This window comes from Lissotriton helveticus, chromosome 4_1, assembly GCF_964261635.1.
Source record: "Lissotriton helveticus chromosome 4_1, aLisHel1.1, whole genome shotgun sequence".
NCBI classification, from domain to species: domain Eukaryota; kingdom Metazoa; phylum Chordata; class Amphibia; order Caudata; family Salamandridae; genus Lissotriton; species Lissotriton helveticus.
This window is the reverse complement of record NC_136063.1, coordinates 1,401,454,844-1,401,482,647: the sequence shown is the minus strand read 5'-3', so window position 1 is coordinate 1,401,482,647 and position 27,804 is coordinate 1,401,454,844. Positions and strand designations below refer to the sequence as shown.

General features: G+C 46.2%; 1 protein-coding gene across 3 annotated transcripts in view; it reads left to right on the top strand.

Moving 5' to 3' along the window:
• KIAA0319 (KIAA0319 ortholog) overlaps window positions 1-27,804 on the top strand; it is a 587,552-nt gene that overhangs the window by 497,781 nt on the left and 61,967 nt on the right. For all 3 annotated transcript variants that reach the window (XM_078687943.1, XM_078687944.1, XM_078687942.1), the window contains exons 16-17: window positions 4,105-4,264; window positions 6,693-6,835. In XM_078687943.1, coding sequence (XP_078544069.1) covers window positions 4,105-4,264; window positions 6,693-6,835 — 303 coding nt within the window. The remainder of the gene's footprint in view (window positions 1-4,104; window positions 4,265-6,692; window positions 6,836-27,804) is intronic.

Sequence of the window (27,804 nt, the reverse complement as noted above, 5' to 3'; positions counted from 1 at the left end):
AACAATTTTGTTGACCTCTCTGAGGTCAATAACAAATTGATAAACAGGAGGCTGTGAAGGATGCATTCTCTTAAGGATCGGAAGAACAGGGCTATTACAAACATTGCCTCTCGTTTCTTCAACCACATCCTTCTGAATAAAATCATCGACAATAGCCAAAAGTGCTCTCTCTCCATCAGTAGAGATACGGTATTGGGGAATGCGTGGCATTCTCACATTCTCTTTAACTGTAACAACATACGGTGGGATCGCAAGACAACCCATGTCATTCGGGCCTGTAGCCCAAAGACTTTCAGGAAGAGAAAGCAGCTCAGGTGGGAGCTGGTCTGGAGACAAATACATGGAAGACGTCAGTTTCTTCCCCAACGTAAGATGCACACCAGAAGGGGAACAATACAATGTTGCATGTAGTCTTTTCAATAAATCCAGACCCAGCAGGTTCTCGCCGCAACCAGTTGTCAGAATAAGTGGAGCATTCAAATCATAAGGACCAATCGAAACGGGCAAGGGACAAGAAACCGGATTATGGACTGGGGCGCCAGAAAATCCTATGGAAGTATTTATTAAGCCAGACAAAGGTGCCCCAGGAAGTTTAGTATGCATAATAGAACTTCTCATCGCACCAGTATCCAAAAGAAACGGTTCTGAAACACCCATAGTATTGATAGTGACATATGGCCCATTTTGATCTACTGGAATCGACACAACTCCCTCACTTCGTCCATGGCTGTCCTATTCGATCTGAAAATCGTCAGCCCTTCACAATAATCGTCATTATAATACTGCGTAGACTGAACTCTCTGCTGATCAAAGTAATTCGTAGTAGATGGAGGAAAAGAACGCTGCTACTGAGAGGACACACCTCGTCCTCTACCTCTAGATCCTGTCTGGGAAGTACCACGACCCCGTGGAGCAGACATCCCATTATTACGCTGTAATAAAACCGGACAACTATTCTTGAAATGTCCCTCTTCCCTACAATAAGCACATTGATTAGGACCCAACGAAAGACGTGCTGCGAAGTACTCTGGTTTCTGGAGCACTTTCTGAAACTGTGGGGGTTGAGAAAATTGAGGCTGTGCAGAACGCGGAGGATAAGCTTGCTGTAAAAGAACCTTTCGTTTTCAAATCTTTATTTTTCTTCTCTTGTTTCTCCTTCTCCTCCTTATCTCTATTCTCATAATACTGTGCAGTAGCCAGTATTTTAGCAGGGGAAGAGACAACCCATGCACTTTCAGAACTCTTTAGTTTATTTGACAATTCGGGAAGCAAGTTGTATACAAACTTATCCACAAACAACCGCTGGCCACCCTCTACACTCAAATCCTGACCACTATGATCAATAAACGTCTCTTCAAAACGAGTGAAGAAATCCGAGACGCTTTCGTCTTTCTTTTGCTTGCATGCAGCCAGCTTATCCCAATTAACTCGCACCGCGGGCATCACCCACTTGATTTGCATCTGCGGTTCTAATAGCAGCCAAATCACCACCTAATTCACCAACATGATTCTCCCTACGAATCCGCGCCCATAATGCTTGCGGAACAACATTTCCAAATAACATATCAATATCGGCCAAATTCATAATACAGGCCTCAACTGTTTGAGACAACTCCTTGTAATATCCAGCCGGATTTTTACGAGGGTCCGGAAGAGTTTGTTTAAGCGCCAATACTTCAGACCTTTTCCAGGGTTCGTGAACCCATATACGCTGGAAATGAGCAGGGACAGGAGGCGGACCATTCACCGCTTCCCTCCATACTGGAGGAACTTCACACATCGGATAATTCTTAATGCCATTGTTTTTGGCAGGATCAGTCTCGGAAAAGGACAAGGACAAAAACATGGTTCGGAACGCAACGAGTTTATTCACCGCCTCTTCAACTCGTGGTCCTACAATAAAACCTTTATCAAAATCAGCTTGTAATTTCAGTAACTCCGAAGGAACTGTATCCAACTCCATATCTTCCCAACCTTTGATAAGAGTCTGACACATGATATTAAAAACATATCTTTGGGTGGGCTCTGCCCATTGATGAAAGGAACTCATAATGTCCCCTGTACTATATTCTAGTCCATTCTCAATCCATTTACGAGCTAGGGAACCCAAAACTACTTTCTCATCCGTGAGAGGAAGTTGACAACGAGATTGTCGTCTAGAGAAAGCTGGAGACAGGTTCAAAGACCCAAGAAGAGGAGAAAAGAAATTCGAAACAGCGTCTGCTAGTCTCCTGTGTGAGGTAGGGGAATCCCTTGAGAGAACAGGAGGCCTTACAGGCATAGAAGGCAACGGGGACTGGAACGTAGCCGACTGAGGAACAAGAGCGGGGGATTGGAGAGGAGGTGGGGGCTGAATTACAGGCTGTAAAGATGGAGTAGAGGCAGGCAAGGAAGCATTAATAGGCTGAGCCGGTTGCTGAACAATCGGCAATTGAGCAACCATTGGTTGAGCAATAGGAGGGGGTAACAGAGGTGCAATAGGATTTTGGGCATAGGGCGGAGGTGAATTCAATAAACAAGACATTAAGGAATCTTCTTCCAATTCCTTACTTTTATTTGACGTGGAAGTAGGCAACATCGGATAGCATCTATCTATCGCCATGCGATGTTGTCTCTCTAGTATCTCATTCGCACCATCTACTTCATTATTTTTAAACTGCTGAGCAGCCTCTACAATTGACATGTTTTGCGCTTTCTTATCCTTTTTTGCTTGTTTAATTTCCTTCTGTTTGGCTTCCTTACGCCTAAACAGAATCGTTTCCAAATTATCTAGTATGGCGGGATCAAAACTACCATTTTGGGGCCATAAAAAAACTCCACTATTTTTCGTGTATCGGACCCATGTCTCGTTAAAGGTAATGGGACCAATACCATGTTTCGAATAGAGCTCATAAGTGGGAGTTCCAACTGGGGGGAATCGGACATGATTCCTCCAACTGGGAATCCCTCGTACAACCTAAACAACAAATTCTTTTGAACTTACTCAGTCCAGGCATCGTTACTTCTCTAGACTGCTTACAAACAACAAGGGGTGTAAATCAATGAAACAGTACAAACGTACTTACCCCTTGGCTTCGGGTTTTGCAATACCTGAATAAAACCCCCAAAACCAAAACAAAACAAAGGTTTGTGGGAGCGACCCACCAAATACTTAACTAAGGATCGTCCTACACCAGCGAAGGTCCGACTATCGTCTCGGTTTACCAAACATCATCAGAAGGGTCCAAGGCAGGGCGACAGTCAGGGCAGCAGTCGTCAGCAGCCGTCGGAGAGGAGTAGCCGCGCTGTCAAAGAACTTCGGTCCACTTTCAACATACAGGGGTCGATCACGTGGTGTGCTTCCTCTGGAATTTTCTTCCGGGGCTCCTCACGACCCTCGGGCTCAACTGCTACCGTTGAAGTCGCCCAACGTTGGGCGCCAGATGGAGAACCGTAACCTTAAGGCTCGGCGGCGCAGGGTACGCCTGAAATACCCTGGATTCACCTGCCTTATCAGAAACAGAGACACGGACTCTTCATCTGGCGTAGAAGATAGTATTTATTAGCTGCAGCTAGTACAGTGGTATTAGAAGTCGTTAGTAAAACGAGGTTCAAAAGAGACTGCCACTTACCTCCGTGGCGCACAGGTTTATATAAGGTACAATACAATGCAAAATGCAATCACACAAGAGCATGAGACATGGGCAAACGTTATAAACAATGCTTTAAGTCTAAAGCAACTTAAGTTTCCCGGTTATGTTTGTCACTCGACCTCGATGTGTAGGACATCTAACCTGGGCTTTTATTGGAATTCTATAACGCATATTAGCAAGTCCATTATCGCCGTTTTAGCGGCAGTTTCCTGAGGCTAAAACGGCGATAATTTTAACGAGGTTCTTGCTAATATGCCCCTACGTTTTTTCTTTATCAGCACCTGCAAGAAACATACAGTGGATAGAGGGTTTATTTGCTAGGCAAAATCAAAAACTTTAGTTTAGTAAAGGGGCAAACATGTTTTATCCTAAAATATTTATTTTCTTTGACACATTATGCATCCAGAATTTATATCACAGCAGCAAGCAAAGCATCTTCGATACTGTCACTGAAAACATTTTTTTTCTTTAGATCCCAAGAAGAACAACCTGGTGGAGCTGATATTGGAAGTTGGAGTCGGCCAGCTAACAGAACAGCAGAAGGACACACTGGTGAGGCAGCTGGCGATTCTACTTAATGTCTTGGACTCGGACATCCGAGTTCAGAGGATACAGGCGCACTCTGATTTAAGGTACTTGAAGTCTTACAGAGGACAACTGCATGACATTTTTTTTTCCAATTGAATTTTTGTATACATGTCCTGCCACAAAGAATTGTCCATGGGGTTGCGCTGTGACAGTGAAATGTAAAATAATGGTGTGGCAAAGATTTAGCATAATTTAATGAAACAATGAATCAAGTCACACTATTAAATGTAATGGGTATGAGGCATTCACTATGTTATGATGGTTATCAATATTCAACTCCAGAAAATAAAACTATTCTTCCTAAAAAATACTACAGACAGTTTTCCTAATCCAGTTTTTTTTTTGTAATAACTACTTTTTTAATTTTGCCGTAATTAAGTTCCAGACAACTGTCCTGTAAGCCAATCACAAGGAATTCATGGTTATGAAATCACAGTTTCTCTATATTTCATTTTATTTTCACAATACATGGAGACCAGTACAAGCGCAATACATTTTAAGGTTTCCAAAATTAACAGGGCAATAGAATTAATTAATATTTTAACAAAGAGAACAGAAAGAATAATCCAGTACAGGAACACCTGCCTGGAAGCCCACCCAAATCAAGAGGTTTATTTGTTTATAATATCGGATGAATGTGTATGGGCGTTTTATTGTTTCTGTTAAACTAAAATAATTTTGTCATGCCTAAGATTTATTTCCTAACATTATAATACCTTATTTTCACCCTCTTAAGCCTCTGTCTTATATTTGGATTTCAAGATTGCATTTATTTACGAAGCCAGGTTATCTTGAGGAAGAAACGTGAGCTTCTATTTTTACTAATGTCAACTATGTTTAATGGGTATACAATATTTTAGTTTCAGGCTTCCATGTTGTACAGCGCTAGATTCTGGCGTTTCTGAATAAATAGCCACCACTTTCCAGTTCTTATTATTTTATTCTGTGCCTACCATCACATTAGAACTTTAGAAATAATATTTAAATGATAGAGGAAACTTATGAACTCTTCCCTTCCACCCTCGTAGCAGTCAGTGGTGGTACCTGTTATCCAAGTAATTTATTTCACATCAGTACTGTTTAAGGGTAGGAGTTAAGCTGGGTTTTAAGTAGAATGAGAAACTGTGGGGGGAGGTCGGACATGACCTGTGTAATTAAGGGCGTGGCTTAAAAACACATAAGCTAAAAATCTCTGCTTAGCATAGTGTGCCGCCTCACTGGTATTTTGTTATTTTTATCATTGCATCCAGATATATAAAACAACAAGTAACATTAGGCCTACAACAGGGCTATTGGCTTTGTCAATGGTTGTTAGTTGCATAAGATAAATAAGCTGCAACTACGGCTGTGTTGTGTTTAACACTAAAAATGCTTCAGTTCTGACATGATGAGATTGTGAAAGAACTATAATGAGTCTCTTTAAAGTTTCATCAAAGGCAGCTAGGGGGTACTGCTGCAGAGTTATGATTTATTTTTTTCACCCTGAGGGTAATGGCGAAAATGGAAAGCCCGATAGCGACCCTTCTCGACACCTGCTTTTAAGAACTGCTGGTGCTGAGCACCTGCAGGACCCGGCCCACTTAAAGACCTTAAGTTAAGGATGATACGGGACAATTTTTTTTTGCTGAATTGGTGTGCTCGTTTATTCATCAAAATGTACCATTGATTTAAATAAACCAAATATTGCTTTGATTTGCTTGTATCCAATTTGTGCATGACATGTGTAAACCACACCCTCTTCGATAAAACCTTAAGCTTGAAGATTAAACAGACAGAAGTTTTTGTGTAATTGAGGAGTTATTTATAATAGCAGAAGAAGGCCTATAACAATGGAAATGTCCTTTAACAACCCTTATTTCCAGAGGTGGGAGGGCTGTAGGGCTATTAAACCACTTAAGACAGAGTGTTCTTAATAAACAAAGAGAAACAGAAAGACAAAACTGGAATTTTAAAACAGGCGGACTTGACTAACCATTATTGGCCTTGAGCCACCCCATTATCTTCAGTGAAGTTCTCAATATTAGGCTGTTCCAATTTGTGATTGATGTAAGGTACATGTACTTCATTAAATTGTATTTACACAGAAAAAGTTGAAATAAATAATTAATTTTCCCTCGTCATCGTCCGTCGAAATCGCCTCTTATCTGGCCCCACCGCCCTTCTGCTCTTAACTGTATGGGCCGCAGCTGGTTATTATATTCTGAAAGAAAGGGAGATCTAATCCCAAACATTTACACAAGTATATCCATTCGGCAAAGGATTGCTAGACTTTATAAGATAGTTCAATGTTCTTTTACACCTTTACACCTGTTTGTTGATTTAAAAATGCCACATGGAAAGTATAGTGAGTACCTAGCCAAAGTGTTTGGTTCTTTCCTGCCTTTGAAATAAAACTTGGCTATGAATATCCTTTTATCAGTTGATGGTGCATGGGTTTGATGGCAAACTTTTTTCTCTTTTTTTTGTTCGCAGCACAGCAGTAGTGTTCTATGTTCAGACCAGCAGTCCTTTTAAAACCATGAGGGCTACTGATGTTGCGAGAATACTGCAGAGCCAGCTTGTCAAGGAAAAGGCAGACTTCTTACTCTATAAAGTGCTACGAGTTGACACCACAGGTATGTCATTTTTAAGTACTTATCACAGTGTCTTTGTATTTAAATAATCCGTCACTGAACTACAGTGCAGATTCCTACACTTTTAAGCATTATGGAAATGTGTGCTTGTATGCACATATGGCTTTATACTTGAGGCGGCTATTGAATATTGAAAGTGGAGTGTAGGAAATATCTGCCCAAATTGTGCGTGCTTGATTTCTGCCCTGGGGCATGACAATGGCTGAGCTCCAGGTGTCCGGGAATGTAGCTGAATCAATGGAGGCATTGAGGATGGGTGTTAGTGCGTCACTGATCTGTAGGAGTCCTTTGGTAAAGGAGTGGCGGGGGCAAGGGTCACATAGAGCTTCCAAGTGGATGGTCTTCATGATAGCAGTGTTTTTTTGACAGGCCACATTGTCAGGGTTAGTTCATCATCCATAGAGGGAAGTTGAGTTGCAACAGTAACAGGGTTCGGTTTGGGGTCAAAGGTGCTGTATATGGAGGTGATTTTGCTACAGAGAATTGTGAGAGCTTTTTACAATGGTCATATGAGAGGGTGTTGTTGCTGGAGGCGGCAGGAAGCACTGTGAAATCTTTGATGATGGCAAAGATTTCCTTGATGCTGTTAGTGCTGGGGTCAACGCGATCAGCAAGAGCTATACTTTTGGTGTTCTGTATCTGCTGGTGGCAGCATCTTAGGGTTGGTTTGAAGATTTCTTTATCTGCGGTGTCTTGAATTGTTCTCCATTTGCGTTGCAGTTGCTTTCAGTGCTGTTTCGTCAGCCTGAGTTCCTCTGTGTACCATCTAGCCTGTGGTCAGTCTCTTGCCCTTGGGTTATGCTTGAGGGGAGCCAAGGTGTCAGCACATGCTGCGATCCAACTGTTGAGGTTTTTGATGGCCACTCCTCTTCTGAGTTGCTTTTCCAGCTGCAGCGGGTGGTCCTGGTGGTGGTAGATCTGTGATGATGCAGCATGAGTATGCTGAACCCAACAAGGGCACGATCTGTCCAGGTCACAGTTGTTGGCTTGTCAACTTTGATGTTGCTGATTGTGGAGAAAAAAGCGTGTCCAATAGGTGCCAGGCAGTGTGGGTCGTTTTGGTAACATGTTGGGTGAGTTCAAGGTTTCTGAGGTTTTCCAGAAGACCCATTGACCCTCAGCTGGTGCAGTGTTTATGTGAAAGTTAAGGTCTCTGAGAAGGATAAGGGGTGCGACGAAGTCCGTGATATCGCTGGTAAAATTGGTGCAGAGTCCTGGTGATCTGCATACAAGGGTTCCACCAAGGGAGAAGTTGGCTGTGATTCTTATCTTGAACGTGAGCTGTTCCATGTAGCTGGTGGGGTTGTTCGTGTAGGGGTGCAGCTAATGGTATCTTTGAATATAATGGTGGCTCCACCCCAAGCTTGTGCTGCTGGTCATGCCTAACAATCTTGTTGCTGGCAGGGATGGCTGTAGTTATGTCCTGTGCTGAGGTTGGATTTAGCCATGTTTCTATGAGTAGATCTAGAGCATGGTCGTGCAATAGGTCCCATATCTTCGTGGCATGTGTGGTAAGTGAGCATGTGTTGTGAAGCATGCATGTGAGTGTAGTGTGTTGTTTGAGTGGTGTTTGGTCTGTGTGAGTGTGAGCGGGTGTCTGGTTTGTGTGAGTGTGAGCGAGTGGGGTGCTTTTGGTGAGGGAGTGGTGGGTGTGGGAGAGTGCATGAGAACTTGCAGAAGGTGTATGTGTATGTTTCTTCAGTGGTTTGTGGTGCGGTGTGGCAGCAGTGTGGCGAGCAGCAACCAGGGTTAGAAGCATATAGGTCCAGAGCAAGGTATCTCTTAGTAGAGTGAGAACCAGTATTCATGGCACTGGGCGCAGTCCAGATGCAGACAGGCTTGCCTTTGGCTGTAGCCGCCATGGACTAGGTCTTGGTAGGAGGGAGGAGCACAGGAAACCATGGCTGATAAAACAGTGACATCACTTCCTGTGCAGATGAATGATGGGAGATCCAATGATGTCACTTTCTGTGATGATGGATGATGGGAAATCCAGCGTTGTCACTTCCTGTGCAGCTGGGCAATGGGAAATTAAGTCCTCTTGCTTAGCTTCTTCTTTGATGTAAGTCTACCGCGTGACGATCATAAGAAAGTGGCAGACTGTGAAGCAGTCAGAACAAATGCAGCAAGAGCTACAGCCACAAACATCAGAACTGCAAAAGCAACTACTTGACCTGACGGACTGCATACTCTTCCTGGGGAGCGTGGTTCAGGACGCTGAAGGCCACTTATTCATCTTGAAATAGACAACGATCAGATCCTTGTTTTCCGGACCACACCCTGACGGTAGGAAACCAAAGGGCTTCCTTCTCTGGAGTAAAACATAAACTGAGAGACATGGGCCTGAAATATTTCCAGCTGTACCCTGTAAAGGTCAGAATTATATCAGAGCACAACTCACACTTCTTCACTGATCCAGAAATGACCTTGATGTGGCAGGGAACTGTGGCCCGAGAGGATACCATAAGGAAATAGAAGAAGCCTATTATGCAGTAAAATTGGTTTGGGATCCCATTAAAGGGAAAAAACGAAGATGACTGACCCTCAGCTTTAGAGTTGGCAGCTTCAGTCAGACAACATAGTGGCCACCGACTTCACCAGATGGAATCTTCCAGCAACGAAGGGAACTCCTCATCATAGACATCTTTACAAGAATCAGAGTCTTTTCCAGTTATGACCCCACAGACAGCAGACAATTTACTTTAGAGAGCCTTCAACTTGTTTTTTCTTACTCTGTTACTTCCGATTTGTTATATGTCTCTGACGGGAGGTACTTACACGCCTACATTTCAAATATATCCCTAGTCCCTACCACCTGGGGTACTTATGTTTCCACTTATCTTCCAGGTTCACTTGCTTCCTTGTATCTATTTACAAAATTGAATACCGGGTAACCTGATGGTGGCCAATCCCCTTGCACCTGTACCTTTGGGACAGGTGATCCTACTCAGTAGCAACCTTGGAGTGCTGGTCGGAAACCCACTAAGTGCCTATAACACATTCCATACGTTATAGCAGAATGAATTGGTTTATTAATCAGTTTGGAGGGGAGGCTGTTTGCCATATATTGAAGTTCTTACCTTGGTGTTTCCAGACTTTGATGATTCAATTCTTCTGGTTACACCCTTAAACGCGGCTGTGCCATCTAGCCATACAGGATGAAAATATAGTTGATCAGGTAGGAGGGTCCAATAAAATAATCCTTTCAGCTCAACACCACCTTGCCACAGTCAGCTAACCTTAATGCACACTGCAAGCAAGAGATATGAAATATACTCTCATATCAAACGCAGATGGATGCACACTGCTCAACTTCAAGAGTCCCACATTACTGAGATGGAAGCGTTAAGGCTTCAGAAGTGTTTGAGGGGGCAGATATTTTCTACAAATTACTCCACAAATGACCATGGAGCCCTAATCTGGATAAAAGCAGGAGACCCCTTTCAGGAGTGTAGATATGTGCTAGTGGAGAGTTGCCTAGAAAGCAGCCTACTTGTATTAGGAAACATGTATGTCCCCAATTCAAAGCAGGCCACTTTTCTAAATAGGCTATAGGAACAGCTTGCACAGTGAGTTCATATACCCCGGATCGTGGGCAGGAATTTCAATTGTGTCTTAGTCATCTGTCTAGATCCTACCCCCCACTCCCTGGACAACCTGCAACACTTAACTGCAAAAATCTATCGTGCTGGAAGAATACTGTCCTTTGATCGATGTATGGAGACAATGCAACCCAAGGGTTAAAATTGACTCGTTTTCCTCTACCCTGCAAGACATGTATGTTCAATTGGACCAAACTGTATGTTCCAAATCAATTTTCCCCTTTGTTACCCAGTTGAATTATAAGGGTAAAACTATTTTGGACCACAGCCTGATGTAGGATGGGTTTAATTAGGGAAATATGCAACAACCCATCACAAAATGATAGTTGCGGAGCCATGTGCTGGAGGAAGCAGTTGTACATGCAACACTATGCGGAAAAATCTGTGACTACTTCGAAGATGACCAAACCACAACTTCCTTTCTAACAATTGAATAGGAAGCATTAAAGGTTGTGAATAGAAGCCACTGTATGCATATGGTGGTGGGAGCTCGCAAAATCATTGACAAAGAATTGCAAGCAGTAAAAAACTCACTGCTCCTATTAGAAAAGCATTGCGATTTCTGATCCTGCCCACAGAGATGCTTTCAAGGCTGCATGCACAAAGCACACCTTACTTTAGCAGCAGCACCACATTGGATATGCCATGCATGCAGCCAAAACACACATGGAGAGGGACAAAGTGAACAAGATGTTGGCAAGTCTCATTCAACAGGTACATGTACATGCCCCAACTTCATCTATTTGAACAGCACTAGACACTTCCATACCAGTGGCGTACTGAGACTTGAGGGGGCCCCCTGCAAAGTACAAGTGCACTCCGCTCCCAGTTAGTAGCTCTCAGGCAGGTTGCCCAATTCCCGTGCACCGTGCTGGAGGGGACCTCCACACGCGGGGATGTTATTGTGCCACTGTTCCATACACTCGCAATTCACATACTTCACTACAACCCAAACATTGTGGTAGAAATACAAAGTTGACCCCCAAACTGCAACAAAAGATGGGTGCCTCTATAACCACCATTGGAATAAGTGAGGCAGTACGCAACCTGCTGATTGGTAAAACACCTGGCCCCAATGTATTCCCATTGGAATTGTACCAGACATACTCTGAATTCCTGATTCCAAAACGTGGTCCCAAGCAGCCTGCTAGGTACTCGATCTGGAAAAAGCATTTAATATCCTAAAATGGAATTACCTATTTAGGGTGTTGACCAGATTCAGACTCAGCAAATGCATTATACAGCTGATTAATGCCCTATAGTCAGGGTCTGAGTTCATAAGTATAAAACTGTCAGGGGGACTCAACAAAGATGCCCACTATCTCCCCATCTCTAGGGAACCTATGGCCATCAAGGTGTGTCATGAAGTGGTCCACTGGGGCATTCCTATAGAGGATAGAACTCAAACCATACCGTTATGCCCAGATGACATGCTACTTTATGGTAAATATATTAATGCTGATCACTGCAACAAAGTGCTTGCCCTCCAAGCCATTGGCAAGGTTTTGAGGCAACGAGTTAACTGGAATATGTCATGTCTATTTCCTCTCCTCCTGGAAACTCCTGAGATACAGCTAGACCTGGGTAGGGGAGCCCTCAACTGTAAAGATGTCTGTTTCTGCTTTATCACTCCGAAGAGGTCTTATTTGATGGAAATCTCACCAAAGTGATTTCGGCTTGTTTTGGAGAATCCTTCCGGTGTCAGTCATGGGCCACATTACCCTGTCCAAGATAGTAATGCTCTCTCACCTACAATACTTCTTTGCCAAACTCTGACTATACCACCCTAGGACTTCTTTTTAACTTTAGACTTTGCTTAGGAACCTCAAATGGCTCAATGGCTAGCGCGGGGTAGCTGGGCCGGGCTGAGGGTCCCTAACTTTGAACACTATTACTTAGCGGCTCAGCTACAGTGTCCTTTGTGACTTGCAAGTCTGCTTAGGCCCTTTAACCCCTCTGGCAAACTTGAACCCAGTCAACCATGTTTACCTATCCACACAGTTTCACTCAACATTAGATTCAAATTCATACAATTTAATATTCTTTGTCACGCCTACATCACCCCTCAGAGGATAAACACATTTTGCTTGGTGCAAATGCTTTTTGTCCCTTCTGCAACACACCCACAACAGACCTTCTACATATGTTGTGAAACTGTTCTTCTCTGATGAGTTATTGTTCTACCATTACTATCACACTCACCAACACTTCTGGCTGCCCCAACCTAAACAGCTGGGAGGCACGTGCTTTGGGTCTATTTAAACACAGTAACAAGAATAAATTAGATGCCTGTATCCTGTACCTCGCTCTCCTACTTGCCAAACGATCTATAACTCTGAAAGGAAAAGCCAATACCCCCATCTGTATCGATCTCGTGTTATACTGTGATAAAATGGGCCGAGGAAGAAATTAGCAGCCTGAGAAATGAAGAATTAAAAGGCCTTAGGACGCATCCTATATCTAAGGGCTGGGACAACATGTTTCACAGTCTAAAAACGAACACAAATTGATTCCTTTCCCTCGTAGTTTCACCCTCAGCTGTGTCAAACACACTTTCATAGTCTTCCTTTTGCACCAGACTTATTACTCCACCAACATGTAAATTCAAGGAAGAAGTGTGACACTCTGCATCCGCAACTGCAATAGCTGATTTTTAATCACAAGCTGTTCACACCGCCATTCTGCCTCACATTAAACTATATACATACCACTTATGTGAACTGCTTGAAAGTCTTTCATGCTTTTACTGTTTTGAGAAAAACATTACCTTTCTGTCACAAATCATTTAATTTATTGTCCCCCACCTGTAATGTTCCTTGTTTAATGTAGTTTGTTTCAGTTCAGGACCTTAGCCCAGTACATCACACCATGATTATTGTTTCTAACAGTCTCACTCATAACAATCATACAAAGGTTTACCCGCTTTTTTGTAACTTTATAAATGCTTGAGATGTCTAGCCCATGTCCACCAGAGTTTCGCAATGAGGGGTTGGCGCTGGTCTCCATTGATCTAGAAAAAGACTTTGACTCGGTGGAATGTGGCTACCTACTCAAAGCGCTGAGAGTCATGGGATTTGGTCCTTATATTTGCATTTGAGTCCAGCTGCTATACACTATTCCTAGCACTAGGGTATGCATTGGTCGCAGCCGTCGTAAGTGTGGACCCTGGAGCGGGGGACATGCAAGGCTGCCCTCTTTCACCGCTCCTATTCGTGTCAACGATGGAACTCCTGGTGATATGGGTGCAACGGAAGCTGTGGGACTGGGGCATATGCCTGGGAGATACCTGTCATATACTACCACTGTATGAGGATGATGCACTCTTCTATCTCACTTTCCCATGGGTAGTGCTGCCGATATTGTTGTAGCTACTAGTTGAGTTTGGAGACCTACCTGGACTCCGGCTCAATCAAAATAAATCTCTGCTATTCCCCCAGTCGTCCCTGGTCGGTACTCCAATGGCTCATCTCCCGAGACTAGGCCTGCGCTGGGAGTTGGCACAATTCCTATACCTGGAGATTCAGGTGGAACATATAGAGATGCAGCAACTGTGCCTTAATATGGACAGGGTGATAGATGCCCTATAGAAGTCAGAGACTTTCTGGAACACATTGCTCCTTTCACTCATGGGTAGACTGGCTAAATGGTTATTGCTGAGATGCCTGTATACACTCCATAATTTGCTCTGTTCCATACCCATGAAGGTATTTATGCACCTGAATTCCATCCCTATTTCACTTTTGTGTACGGGTTGCTGCAGGAGGGTGACATTGACCACACTGACCTGACAGTACGAAGACGAGGGTTTGGAGGGGCTGTGACTTGACCAGCAACTACAACACACAGCCCAGTAGCTCGATGAGGGTTTCAATTGGGGAAAGTGCCTGTTAAAAGGGTTGGTGGTCCCAGATCGACTATCTGAAGCCCAAATGGAAGGAGTGGGAGTTGCGAACCCCATTCCACCAAGAACGTTCGGTCTGGGCACTAGTGAGGCCAATGATGAATAATATGTCCTTTCAAGCTTGGAAAGACGGTGGGTGTGCCCTACTGGGAGACTTGTGTCCCAGTGAGATTTTCATTTCCTTCGAACAAGCAGGCAAGGACTTCACACTTTAGCCTGGGCACTTCTTACACCATGCTGGACTAGCCGAGGTGGCCAAATTGATCTGGCCCACATACCCCGCTGCACCTCAATCCACTCATACTCTGGACAAATTGCTGTCCTGTGGTGCAGGACGACACTTGATCACACTTCTATATAAGGCAATGAGAGCAAATGCGGTGGGTCCCCCGCTTTGGGCTCAAGAGGCGTGGGATGCTGACTTAGATACCCCATTGGGAATGGACTGAAATCTGCAAACTAACTCATACAGTATCTTGTAATACCCTCTTTAAGCTACTACACTTCAATCTCCTACACAGTACCTATCTAATCCCTAAGGACTTTTACCTCATATTCCCCACCCAACAGGACAGTTGCCCTGTGACACCGGTGGGGTGGACTTCCTGCACCTGGCATGGCAATGCCAGACGGTGCAGGATTACTGGGCTCAGTTGGTGACAGATCTAAAGAGGACCACTCACCTACAAATCATATGCACTGTGCTGAATTGCCTAGTGGGCTATGTCAAGCTGCCAAAGAGCTTTAAAATGGCCTATAATTTTCTGCAGCTGGTGCTGATATTGGCTAGACGTAGAGTAGCCATCACCTGGATCGGTCAGCGCATATCTGCAATTGAACATTGGTACAGGGACATACAGAAGTGGTTTCTAGCAGAGGAGATGCACATGAAGATGAGTAGGCATGACTGGAAAAAGACCTCCAGAGTTGCAGGGACTCATATGATACATTTCTAGATTCACTTGAGGACACTGATTCCACAGATAGTGATGCCCTGGGTGAGAGCGTGGGTGATGACTGGACTCCAGGGAGGGATGGAACTTAGTCCCACCAGTACTGATGTGATTTGTCCGCAAGCTTGGAGTTTTGAAATATACCACTGGGTGCCAGAAATATGCCACCAGAGTGCAGGTAAGTAGTCCTTCACTTTTTTAAACTGCCAGTCAACAGTCCTATTACAGTTTCACTACAAGAGTGCTAGGACCGCCATCTTGAGAATGAGCCCCTCGTTCCCACTGGGTCCGGGCAGGGTACCTGTAACTGACAGGATGTTTACCCAGCTCTGTGCTAATGAGGTCCATAGCCAAGATGTAGTTTTATGTAGATTTATTGAGTTCAGATACAGGTAGATGAGTTGTGGAGATACAGCCCTACCAGGGGCAGTCTGCCTGCTGCTCAGCCCATACTTCAACTGTCCACTCAAGCATCCAGGCATCCAAACATTCCATTCATTACCATCACACCAACATTCCATGCATCACATTCACACTGGCAGAGCAGATAGGGAGAACATAACCAAGTAAATATAATACAGATTACAACATACTGCTTACCCTTTTTCTGTTAAATCCACTGCTGAGGATGACCACAGGGTGCACGATGGACAGACTGTATTGTTTGCTGCGCCTTTGCATTTTGTTTGTTGATGTTTATCTTGTTCTTTTTGTTCAGGGTTCCATTAGTGTTCATTTGTTGCTGCATCCACATACTGGTTAGCAGGGATGGGAACTAGTATGCCTTTTTTGTCAATATGTTCTGATGGTCACCAATACTGCAATACTAAAGGTGACAACCTATAATGTTTGAGGTCTTAACAGTCTCTCTAAATGCTCTGGTATTCTGGCGAGCTTCATTCACTGGGTGCTATCATATGCCTGCTTCAAGAGACTCACTCTTGAGGGCAGATACCCACCGGCTCATTCCTGTTTGTTTCCACTCCAATGTCATGCCACTGTGTGCTCTTAAACAGCTGCTGTGGTGATTTTAATTGCTTGGCCTCACTTTTTACTGCATTTGATCACAAATCAGATAAAAATGGCAGTTGGGTAATGTTTAATAGTCTCTGGAATGCCCAACTGATTCACATAGCCTCCATCTATTTTCCTAGCTCTGGACAGGAAGTTTTCCTTAGAGAAACCCAACAGATTATTACAGCATTCGCAGAGGGGCCCTTATTTATTGGAGAGGACATTATTATGGTTTTTTCGAACCCCGCGATTGGATCGCAACAGCATACTGGTGGGGCCCCTATGCTGTCTCTGGAGGGAAGAGCATGGTTGGTAGATCTCGGCTTAAAAGATGTGTGGCGCACACAACACTCTCTTTCCATCGACTATTCCCTCTACTCAACTGCAAATACCCTTGAATTGAACTCCCAATTTTAGACTCCAGATTCAAAAAAACATCTCCTTCAGTCTGACCTACTCCCCCAGACTCTCTCGTACCATGGTCACATGGGTGTTTCTCTCCGGTGAGATCGCCCCCCAGCTAGGCGTTCTGGGAACTACTGAATGTTGATTGATTCTCTCCTCTGTGAGCCGGTCGTTGTCACTGCAATTCAAGAGACTCTCACAAAGTATCTAGCTGTGAAAGACAGGTGTGAAATGGATAAATGGGTGGTCTGGGATGCTCTTAAGGTGGTTTTCCGCGTAACCTTTAACCAACAAGCTGCAGGTCCCACCTGTATGAGTGAGCTCACCCAGAGCTGCCTGGCCACAGAGCTGATGGACTTTGACCAACAACGCAAGGGCACTCCCTCTAACAAGCTCTGGAGGAAAGTGCTCGAAATGAGGGGCAAATTGCTCACATTCAAACTGGATGGAACTCACTACTTCCTAACTAGTTTGGGAGCTCATTTCCACACGGAAAATAATAAACCTGGCACCATGCTAGCACAAACATAACAGGCTGAGCGGCTCATCCTTGAGTTCAGGGATAGTAATGATACTCTACATGCACCACTGAAGGTAAACTTTGGATCTTTCATTCCTTTTATCAGTCACTCTGGAAAGCAATACTCCCTGGGCCTCATGACACCCCTGTTTAGACTCCATGGCCTTCCCTCACCTCTCCGCTAAATATGCATCAGAGCTCGTTGAACCCATCACTGCTGCTGGGTTGCTGAGTTTGATTAATTAGCTCAAGCGTCTGAAGCCCTGGATGGGTTCACTGCTATGTTTTACAAGAGATTAGCCCCCCAGCACCTCCCCATCCTTAATGCCCTTTTTAACAACCTTAACACCAATAAAGGTGTTACTTATAACAGAGGATTCCATATTCCTGACCCCAAAACAAGGCAAAGATCCAATGCTCTTCTCTTCCTTCCCCCCAATTTTCTTGCTCAAGCTAAAGTACTTGCCAGATGCTGAGATAAACTCCTTCCTGACTTGATCTTGATCTAATCTGACCAGCGTTGTTTTGTCTCAGCAGGGCCACTAGCAACAAAACCAGGCAAGTCTTGCTCTTTATTGATATAGCGCAGAAAAAGGGCAGGGTGGTTATCCTCCTATCACTTGATTAGGGTTGACTGGGGCATGTTCTTTGATGTTCTACTGAAGTTGGTACTTGGCATCCACCTCCGTGGCTGGATCTCTCCCTTCTACATGACAGCCACACCTAGGATCAGACTTAATGGCCAAAACCCAGACCCCTTATATATACATAGAGGCACTCAGCAAGGTTGCCCTCTGTGCCCACTTTTATTTCACCTTTTTTGGAACCCCGCTTATTAAAGGTTTGAAACCACCTGCAAATTCATGATATCTTCTGCTGCAATGTCTTCAAGGGATCACTGAAAGAATATCGACTACCACAATATCGAGTACCCAAAATATCGAGGTGAAAATATCTACTACAAAAATATCGAGTTTGTATGTACAAACAGGTAAGTACAAAAATATCGACTACAAAATATCGTTTACAAAAATATCGTTGTAAAAAATATCGACTTTACTAAAAACAATGTTTAATTACATTAATATAAAAAATTAATTATTAAAATATAATTAACAATACTTAAAATAACTTTTAATAATTAAATATTTAATGAAAGTAAAAAAATATATATATTTTTAATCATATTTCTTAAAACATATATATATAGTAACAACATTTAATTAAATAATAGGCAATATTGTATATGTACCCCAAAAACCCAAAACTGACCCTGAACCCTAAAAATACCCCTTTACCCAAAAACTGAAAACTGACCCTGAACCCTAAAAATACCCCTTGACCCAAAAACTGAAAACTGACCCTGAACCCTAAAAATACCCCTTGACCCAAAAACTGAAAACTGACCCTGAACCCTAAAAATACCCCTTTACCCAAAAACTGAAAACTGACCCTGAACCCTAAAAATACCCCTTTACCCAAAAACTAAAAACTGACCCTGAACCCTAAAAATACCCCTTTACCCAAAAACTGAAAACTGACCCTGAACCCTAAAAATACCCCTTTACCCAAAAACTGAAAACTGACCCTGAACCCTAAAAATACCCCTTTACCCAAAAACTAAAAACTGACCCTGAACCCTAAAAATACCCCTTTACCCAAAAACTGAAAACTGACCCTGAACCCTAAAAATACCCCTTTACCCAAAAACTAAAAACTGACCCTGAACCCTAAAAATACCCCTTTAATTTAACATAATTAGCAATTAATCAATTAAATAAAATTAATTACCAATTACATTTTAATTAATTAACAAACATTTTTTAATTAACAATTAATTAAATATTACTACCAATTATTAAATTAACATATTTAATTAATTATAATTAAATTACTTCCCACCCTATTCCCCTATAAACCCACAACCCGCTAGAGAAAATACATTATTTTAATTGACATAATTAGCAATTAATCAATTAAATAAAATTAATTACCAATTAAATTTTAAATAATTAACATATATTATTTAATTACCAATTAATTAATTATTACTACCAATTAATAAATTTACATATTTAATTAATTATAATTAAATTACTTCCCACCCTATTCCCCTATAAACCCACAACCCGCTAGAGAAAATAAATTATTTTAATTAACATAATTAGCAATTAATCAATTAAATAAAATTAATTACCAATTAAATTTTAAATAATTAACATATATTATTTAATTACCAATTAATTAATTATTACTACCAATTAATAAATTTACATATTTAATTAATTATAATTAAATTACTTCCCACCCTATTCCCCTATAAACCCACAACCCGCTACAGAATTAAATTACACAATAATTAAAAAAATAATTAATTTAAAAAAATAATAAAATAAATTGACACTTTTCACACATATTATAACATAAACACACTATAAATAATTAAATATTATTTAAAAAACTATGGGGTCGATCAGGATGGCGGACGGAAGAGCCACCGCGGCCCTGGAGTAGGCGGAAAAAGCCTTTTCCGTGTCCGCCTGCCGCGGATACTCCGTCCGCCATATCAGGATAGGAAAACGTGTCAAATTTCCGTCCGCGACGGAAAAACACGCTCCGCCGGCCAACTACACACGACCACGCGGCGGACGGAACACATCCAAACGCTCCGCCGTACGCACTGACGTCGAAGACCGTCCCCCAAATCAAGATGGCGGAAAACACACATAAAACCGCTGCGGAAAAACAACCTGTCTTAACACGGCGGAATCCCCACAGCGAACATAGGTGACACAGCCGAGATACCCACCGCAAGCTGACCACCACCATGGACCCGGCGCTACACGCTTTCCCGATGCTCTTCGCGATCCACCACGTCCTAGTCATGGCCTACTATGGACGACGACGCAGGTAAGGTACAAACCATTGGCTGTCTGGAGGGGAATACCAGCAAGGGACGTGACGTAGGGAGGGGGAGTGTCATGTTACCGAAACCACTGATGAGAAGCATATACGAATACACATTAGCAGGACGCAAGCAGGAATGACAACGACAGACCACGAGACTTGATAGACTACCTTTATTGTCAAATAATAGGGGTCAAATCACAGTGTATGCGTGAACATGGGCAAAGTGGGCACCAGAGCAGGTACAACATAGCAGGTAACGAGAGGGCAGTATGCAGTATCAGAGCATCAACAGGGCATTGTGCATTACAGAGCAGGTACATCAGAGGCAGGTAACGAGAGGGCAGTATGCAGTATCAGAGCATCAACAGGGCATTGTAGAGTACAGAGCAGGTACATCAGAGGCAGGTAACGAGAGGGCAGTATGCAGTATCAGAGCATCAACAGGGCATTGTGCATTACAGAGCAGGTACATCAGAGGCAGGTAACGAGAGGGCAGTATGCAGTATCAGAGCATCAACAGGGCATTGTAGAGTACAGAGCAGGTACATCAGAGGCAGGTAACGAGAGGGCAGTATGCAGTATCAGAGCATCAACAGGGCATTGTGCATTACAGAGCAGGTACATCATAGGCAGGTAACGAGAGGCCAGTATGCAGTATCAGAGCATCAACAGGGCATTGTAGAGTACAGAGCAGGTACATCAGAGGCAGGTAACGAGAGGGCAGTATGCAGTATCAGAGCATCAACAGGGCATTGTAGAGTACAGAGCAGGTACATCAGAGGCAGCACGTGAGAGGGGCCAAGTGCATCAACAGTCCATTGCACAGAACAGCTCCATCAGAGGCAGCACGTGAGAGGGGCCAAGTGCATCAACAGTCCATTGCACAGAACAGTCACATCACTGGCAGCACATGAGAGGGCAGAATGCAGTATCAGAACAGCAACAGGGCAGTGTGGCCAACAGAGCAGGTACATCAGAGGCAGCACGTGAGAGGGGCTAAGTGCATCAACAGTCCATTGCACAGAACAGCTCCATCAGAGGCAGCACGTGAGAGGGGCCAAGTGCATCAACAGTCCATTGCACAGAACAGCTCCATCAGAGGCAGCACGTGAGAGGGGCCAAGTGCATCAACAGTCCATTGCACAGAACAGTCACATCACTGGCAGCACATGAGAGGGCAGAATGCAGTATCAGAACAGCAACAGGGCAGTGTGGCCAACAGAGCAGGTACATCAGAGGCAGGTAACGAGAGGGCAGCATGCAGTATCAGAGCATCAACAGGGCATTGTGCATTACAGAGCAGGTACATCAGAGGCAGGTAACGAGAGGCCAGTATCAGAGCATCAACAGGGCATTGTGCATTACAGAGCAGGTACATCAGAGGCAGGTAACGAGAGGCCAGTATGCAGTATCAGAGCATCAACAGGGCATTGTGCATTACAGAGCAGGTACATCAGAGGCAGCACAACTACGTGTCCCTACCAACCCGTCACAGGGACCACAAGAGTGCCACGCAGTTCTCAATGGACACACCATGTGAATTAACATTTGAGTGAAGTGTACAGCACGTCACATCACAGAATCAGGGGGGACTGCGTGAACTACCTGCCTCGGACACACTGGCAGCACCAGCAACAGGAGTGTGAGACACAGCCACAGCCCGAGTGACACACACATGGGCCACGGACCCAGACACACTGGCAGCACCAGCAACAGGAGTGTGAGACACAGCCACAGCCCGAGTGACACACACATGGGCCACGGACCCAGACACACTGGCAGCACCAGCAACAGGAGTGTGAGACACAGCCACAGCCCGAGTGACACACACATGGGCCACGGACCCAGACACACTGGCAGCACCAGCAACAGGAGTGTGAGACACAGCCACAGCCCGAGTGACACACACATGGGCCACGGACCCAGACACACTGGCAGCACCAGCAACAGGAGTGTGAGACACAGCCACAGATGTAGTCACTGACACGTGAGCCACTGACCCAGACAGACTGCCAGCACCAGAAACAGGAGTGTGCAACACAGCCACAGATCTTCTAACTGACACGTGAGCCATAGACCCAGATACACTGCCAGGACCTGCAACAGGAGAGGGCACAACTGACACTGTGCCACCATCTGATACATGAGAGTCAACTGCACCGGCGCCACTGGGACAACTGAAATGATGAGCCACAGGGCTGTATGGGCCAGGAGGCAGGGTGGGCCTGGGAGCTGGGGATAGCTCACCTAGAGCCAAATCGGGGTTTGCAGGTGTCAATGGTGTGTGTCTGCGTTTCTTAGGGAGGTGTGAGTGCACCCTGGACAGGACAGGACTGCCAAGTGGTGGGGACTCCAAAGAATCACCACCCAGTATAGGTGGAGCAACTGCTGCCGGGGATCTGGTTTCGGGGGACGTGCTGGAGCCTGCTTGTCGTTTGCTCTGTGCCTGCCGCCTGGACTCGGAATGATGTGTAATGGGGGATGCAACAACAGGGGACACCCTCCTCTGCTTCTGACTGGCCTGGATGGGAGTGGAGGTATGGGGGGACTCCGCCGCGGAGACATCAGTTTGGCGTTTAGTAGAAAACATCAGCCTCAGTGCAGCCAGGGGTGAAGTATGCCTGTCCTTGATTGCGCCATTGTCCATGCTAGATGCCTTGTCCGTAGGATGTGCCTTATCCTTAGGTGGAGTGTTGTCTCTGGATGTAGCCTGTGCCCTGCTCGCCGCCCTGTTCCTGCCAGCAGACTTGTCGTCTGTGGTGCACCTGCCTCCAGCAGACACCTGCTCCCTGTGTGTGTCGCTGCCCTTGGGAGTGTTCCTATCCACTGCTGTGGGCCTGCTCTTGGGAGTCTCCCTGCTCTTAGTAGGTGCCTTAGTCTTCTCACTGTCCTTGGGAGTGTTCCTATCCACTGCTGTGGGCCTGCTCTTGGGGGTCTCCCTGCTCTCAGTAGGTGCCTTAGTCTTCTCACTGTCCTTGGGAGTGTTCCTATCCACTGCTGTGGGCCTGCTCTTGGGGGTCTCCCTGCTCTCAGTAGGTGCCTTAGTCTTCTCACTGTCCTTGGGAGTGTTCCTATCCACTGCTGTGGGCCTGCTCTTGGGGGTCTCCCTGCTCTTAGTAGGTGCCTTAGTCTTCTCACTGTCCTTGGGAGTGTTCCTATCCACTGCTGTGGGCCTGCTCTTGGGGGTCTCCCTGCTCTCAGTAGGTGCCTTAGTCTTCTCACTGTCCTTGGGAGTGTTCCTATCCACTGCTGTGGGCCTGCTCTTGGGGGTCTCCCTGCTCTTAGTAGGTGCCTTAGTCTTCTCACTGTCCTTGGGAGTGTTCCTATCCACTGCTGTGGGCCTGCTCTTGGGAGTCTCCCTGCTCTCAGTAGGTGCCTTTGTCTTCTGACTGGCCTTGTCCAAGGAACAGTCCATGGACATGTGAGTATCCCTTGCCTTCGGAGTACCTTTCGTGTTGAATGCCTGTGTAGCTCCGGAAGGCATGTCCCCCAACAACACTTGTGGATCCTGTGTGTGTACTCCAGTGCATCTGACGTCGTCTACGTGAACAGATTTAGCTGATCTAGGGGATGGGGTCTGTGCCCTGCGTGCCCTGACGTGCTGTCTGACGCTGCTTCTAGTGCAATAACCTGTATTTGAGTCCTGCTCTGAATAATCACTACCCCCTGAGACATCCAGCGGTGTAGATGGGGAAACAGAAGTAGCACCCTGTTCATTCGACTGTACTATTGCAGACGACACACTGCTTGCCAATGACTGCACTGTCCTGTGTAGACCTGCAAGATCGCCATGCATCCCTTCCATGAATGCCACCACCTGCCCCAACTTCCTATCATGATCCTGGAAAGCATTTGTCATATTGGTCTGACCCACACACAGCTGTCGCAGCAGATCAACGGCCTCAGCACACAGTGCATTTTGGCTCACCGTGGCAGGGGCAGCGGTGCCTGCACCGAACGCCACTCTGCTCCCCCTACTCCTTCGGCCACGAACAATACATGGTGCAGTTGGCGGAAGTGTGGGCCCTGTGTGCTGTCTTCCGACAGAAGGTGATGAGTGCCCACTCCCAGTCTGTGACAACAGTGCAGGCTCACCAAGAGTGTCCGACGAGGAGGACGATGGTGTCTCCACATGCGAGTCCTCAGGGACGGTCCTGTCCCCCTCTCCGGCGCTGGCCTCCTCCGTGTCAGTCTGCGTGTGTGCGAAGTCTGAGCCGGACTCATTTCCTCGGCTACTCTCCACCGTCTGTGGCTGAGTGTCCTCTGTCAAAGCTGAAATGCACAGAAAAGATGTGTGAGTCATGGGCACACTCACGTACAGAAGGAACAGGATAGCCAAATCACATAGCAGACAAAGGTTCATGAGCCCTCAGCCTGCACATGGCCCACCCCTACCAGTCATCCTCACATTTTCTGCCATGGGGACATGGACCACTAGGGGATGTGCTTTAACACTCAACTACTAAGCAAGTGGCGTGTCAACATGGCGGACCTGGATGTCAAATGAGTACCACCCAATGGGACCAAAATGCCATCACAGGCATACATACGCAACACGGAACTCAATGGTGTGTCTGTGCACCAATACATGCATAGCACTCACAAGTTTCCTACACAGACAGTATGCTCACCGCTAGTTTGCTGTTGATCGGCACTCAGACGTTCGGCCAGTTCAGGATGCGTCACTGCAATGATACGGTGCATGAGAGGGGTCATGGAGCGTCGGGCCAGACGGGGCGTCCTTGGAATCAGGCCCAGTGTTACTTCCGCTACATTCTTGCTCAGCCTGGAAATGTCGTCCCAGCGTTTGTGGCAGTGTGTATGTCGTCTGTTGCACACCCCCAATGCCCGTACTTCCCGTGCTATGGTCCTCCACAGGTCCTTGCGAAGGTGCAGCTTGACCTACCATGATGGGAGACAAAAGGGTTTAAGTCAGTGGACAGGTGGCCTGTCACACACATAGGGGCAAGACGTTACTGTCAGCAGCCATGCACAATCAGGAACATATGTCTAGCCCACACTACACAGCTAAGATAGAAATAGGCCTGATCATTTGGCCCCCTCATGCACACCAACATGTCCCACACTGCACTTACCACCCGTCCCGGTGCGCCGTAGAGGCGTCCATAGTTGCGGAGTACACCGTCCACGAGGACATCAAGCTCCGCGGCGGTGAAGGGTCGAGACCGGATCTCTTTGCCTCTCGACATGGCAAGATCACGGAGTATGGCACTAGAGCAGCAGTCGGTGGTCAGCTCAGCAGCAGCAGCAGGTCGAGGTGATGGTCACAGGCAGCAGTCGGTGGTCAGCTCAGCAGCAGCAGCAGGTCGAGGTGATGGTCACAGGCAGCACTGGTCCCCAGGGTAGGAAGTTTCATGTTGGCCAAGACACATATATAGGGCCCTCAGCACGTGTCAGTGGCATACGTCGCCAGCAATTGGTCAGCCCTGGGAGCGTGATCGTGAAATGGGCCAATGACTGGCCCTGTTGTTGCGGTGCACAGCTTCCGCTACTTGCGATTGGCCGTATGCGGCCAGCGTCCCTCTTCCCATTGGCTGCATGTGCAGGGACCGTGACGGGCACACATCGGCAACCGCACGTGCAAGCTTCAGGCACGGATGCTTCAGTTGCAACAATGTACTATCACTGGCGCCTCCATGGCGGGGCACGTACACAGCGGGGGAGGTGCAGGCCTATACACCCTGCAGATGTACTCAATGGACATGCCAGTTCATGACCCCCCTTACAGTCACCTTGCATCATCCACCGTACACCGGCCGGAGCGGCCGGCCCATGAACATCCGCCGTGCCCGGCCATGAACACAACCGCCATGGCCGGGACCGGCGGTTGTTCATGGCCGGGCACGGCCATGGCGGTTGTGTTCATGGCCGGGCACGGCGGTTGTTCATGGCCGGGCACGGCCATGGCGGTTGTGTTCATGGCCGGGCACGGCGGTTGTTCATGGCCGGGCACGGCCATGGCGGTTGTGTTCATGGCCGGGCACGGCGGTTGTTCATGGCCGGGCACGGCCATGGCGGTTGTGTTCATGGCCGGGCACGGCGGTTGTTCATGGGCCGGCCGCTCCGGCCGGTGTACGGTGGATGATGCAAGGTGACTGTAAGGGGGGTCATGAACTGGCATGTCCATTGAGTACATCTGCAGGGTGTATAGGCCTGCACCTCCCCCGCTGTGTACGTGCCCCGCCATGGAGGCGCCAGTGATAGTACATTGTTGCAACTGAAGCATCCGTGCCTGAAGCTTGCACGTGCGGTTGCCGATGTGTGCCCGTCACGGTCCCTGCACATGCAGCCAATGGGAAGAGGGACGCAGGCCGCATTCTGCCTTTGGGAAGTAGCGGAAGTTGAGCACCGCCATGGCGGCGCCAAATATGTGATCTTGTCAGACGCTGCACCGTGATGTGTTGTGTGCAGTTGCGTCATGAGGGATGTGAGCGTGATTGTGAAAGGTCATATGTCATACAATATAGCATGTGTGTCCATACAATGGACATCGGTCGGCACACAATGGCCAACAGATGTGCATTCGTACGTGTTGACGTCGGGTTTGACCCTACAGACGTTGTTACATCTTCACAACTACACAGTACATCACGGCTGTGTGGCCAATTCATGCATCTGTTGTCGGTTTATTGTTGTGTCGAGGTGACTACAGTGGTGGTGGTACACATGCATTCCGTGTATGTGATTTATACGTTCTGTCACCATGCATGTCATTACCGTATGCACATCATCATTGGTGGTGGCATTTGTGCTTGATGACATGGCGTGTGTAAACTTATCGTTTGTGTGCATGCAGTTGCATGAGTGTCTGTGATGTGTCTACGATACATTAGGGTGACGACTGGAGTTATGTCAGTAAGGTACACATGTGATGGAGTTGTACACGTATGCGTCGTTTGTACGTTGACCTAAGTTACATCTCTCTCCCACACAGGAGGGCTCCAAATGTGCATCGCCCATACACTCAGCTGGAGGATATGGTAGACGAGGAGGTGATTCGGAAATTCAGGCTGGATCGACGTCGGTTGCTGGAGCTTGTGGCTCAATTGGCTCCTCATCTGCAGCCACGTAGAACGTATCCTGGCTCGTTTACACCCACTGCAAAGGTCATGGCGGTACTACATTTCTTCGCTACTGGCACATTTCAGTATACAGTTGGAGGTGCCGGGGGTATGTCACAGGCAATGTTCAGCACGGTTCTTCGGGATGTGTTAACAGCTATGATGCTGTACAAGGATGAGTACATACATTTCCCACGTCCGGAAGAGTTGCCAGCTGTCAAAGCTGGTTTCTATGCACTGGGCCACATACCTCACGTTGTGGGCTCAATTGATGGCACGCACATCGCGCTCATTCCACCACGGGCACGCGAACAAGTGTTCAGGAATCGGAAACACTTTCATTCGCTGAACGTGCAGGTGGTGTGCCTGGCGAGCAACATCATCTCCCATGTGTGTGCAAGATTTCCTGGATCCGCACATGACGCCCACATCATGCGAACCAGCAATGTCCCACGACTCATGGCAAATCTGCCACCCGGTCAAGCGTGGCTTGTTGGTGAGTGTGCAGTGGGGACTCTTGTGATCTCTGTGTTGCATGGGGTACCCACCATATCTTGTTCTGAT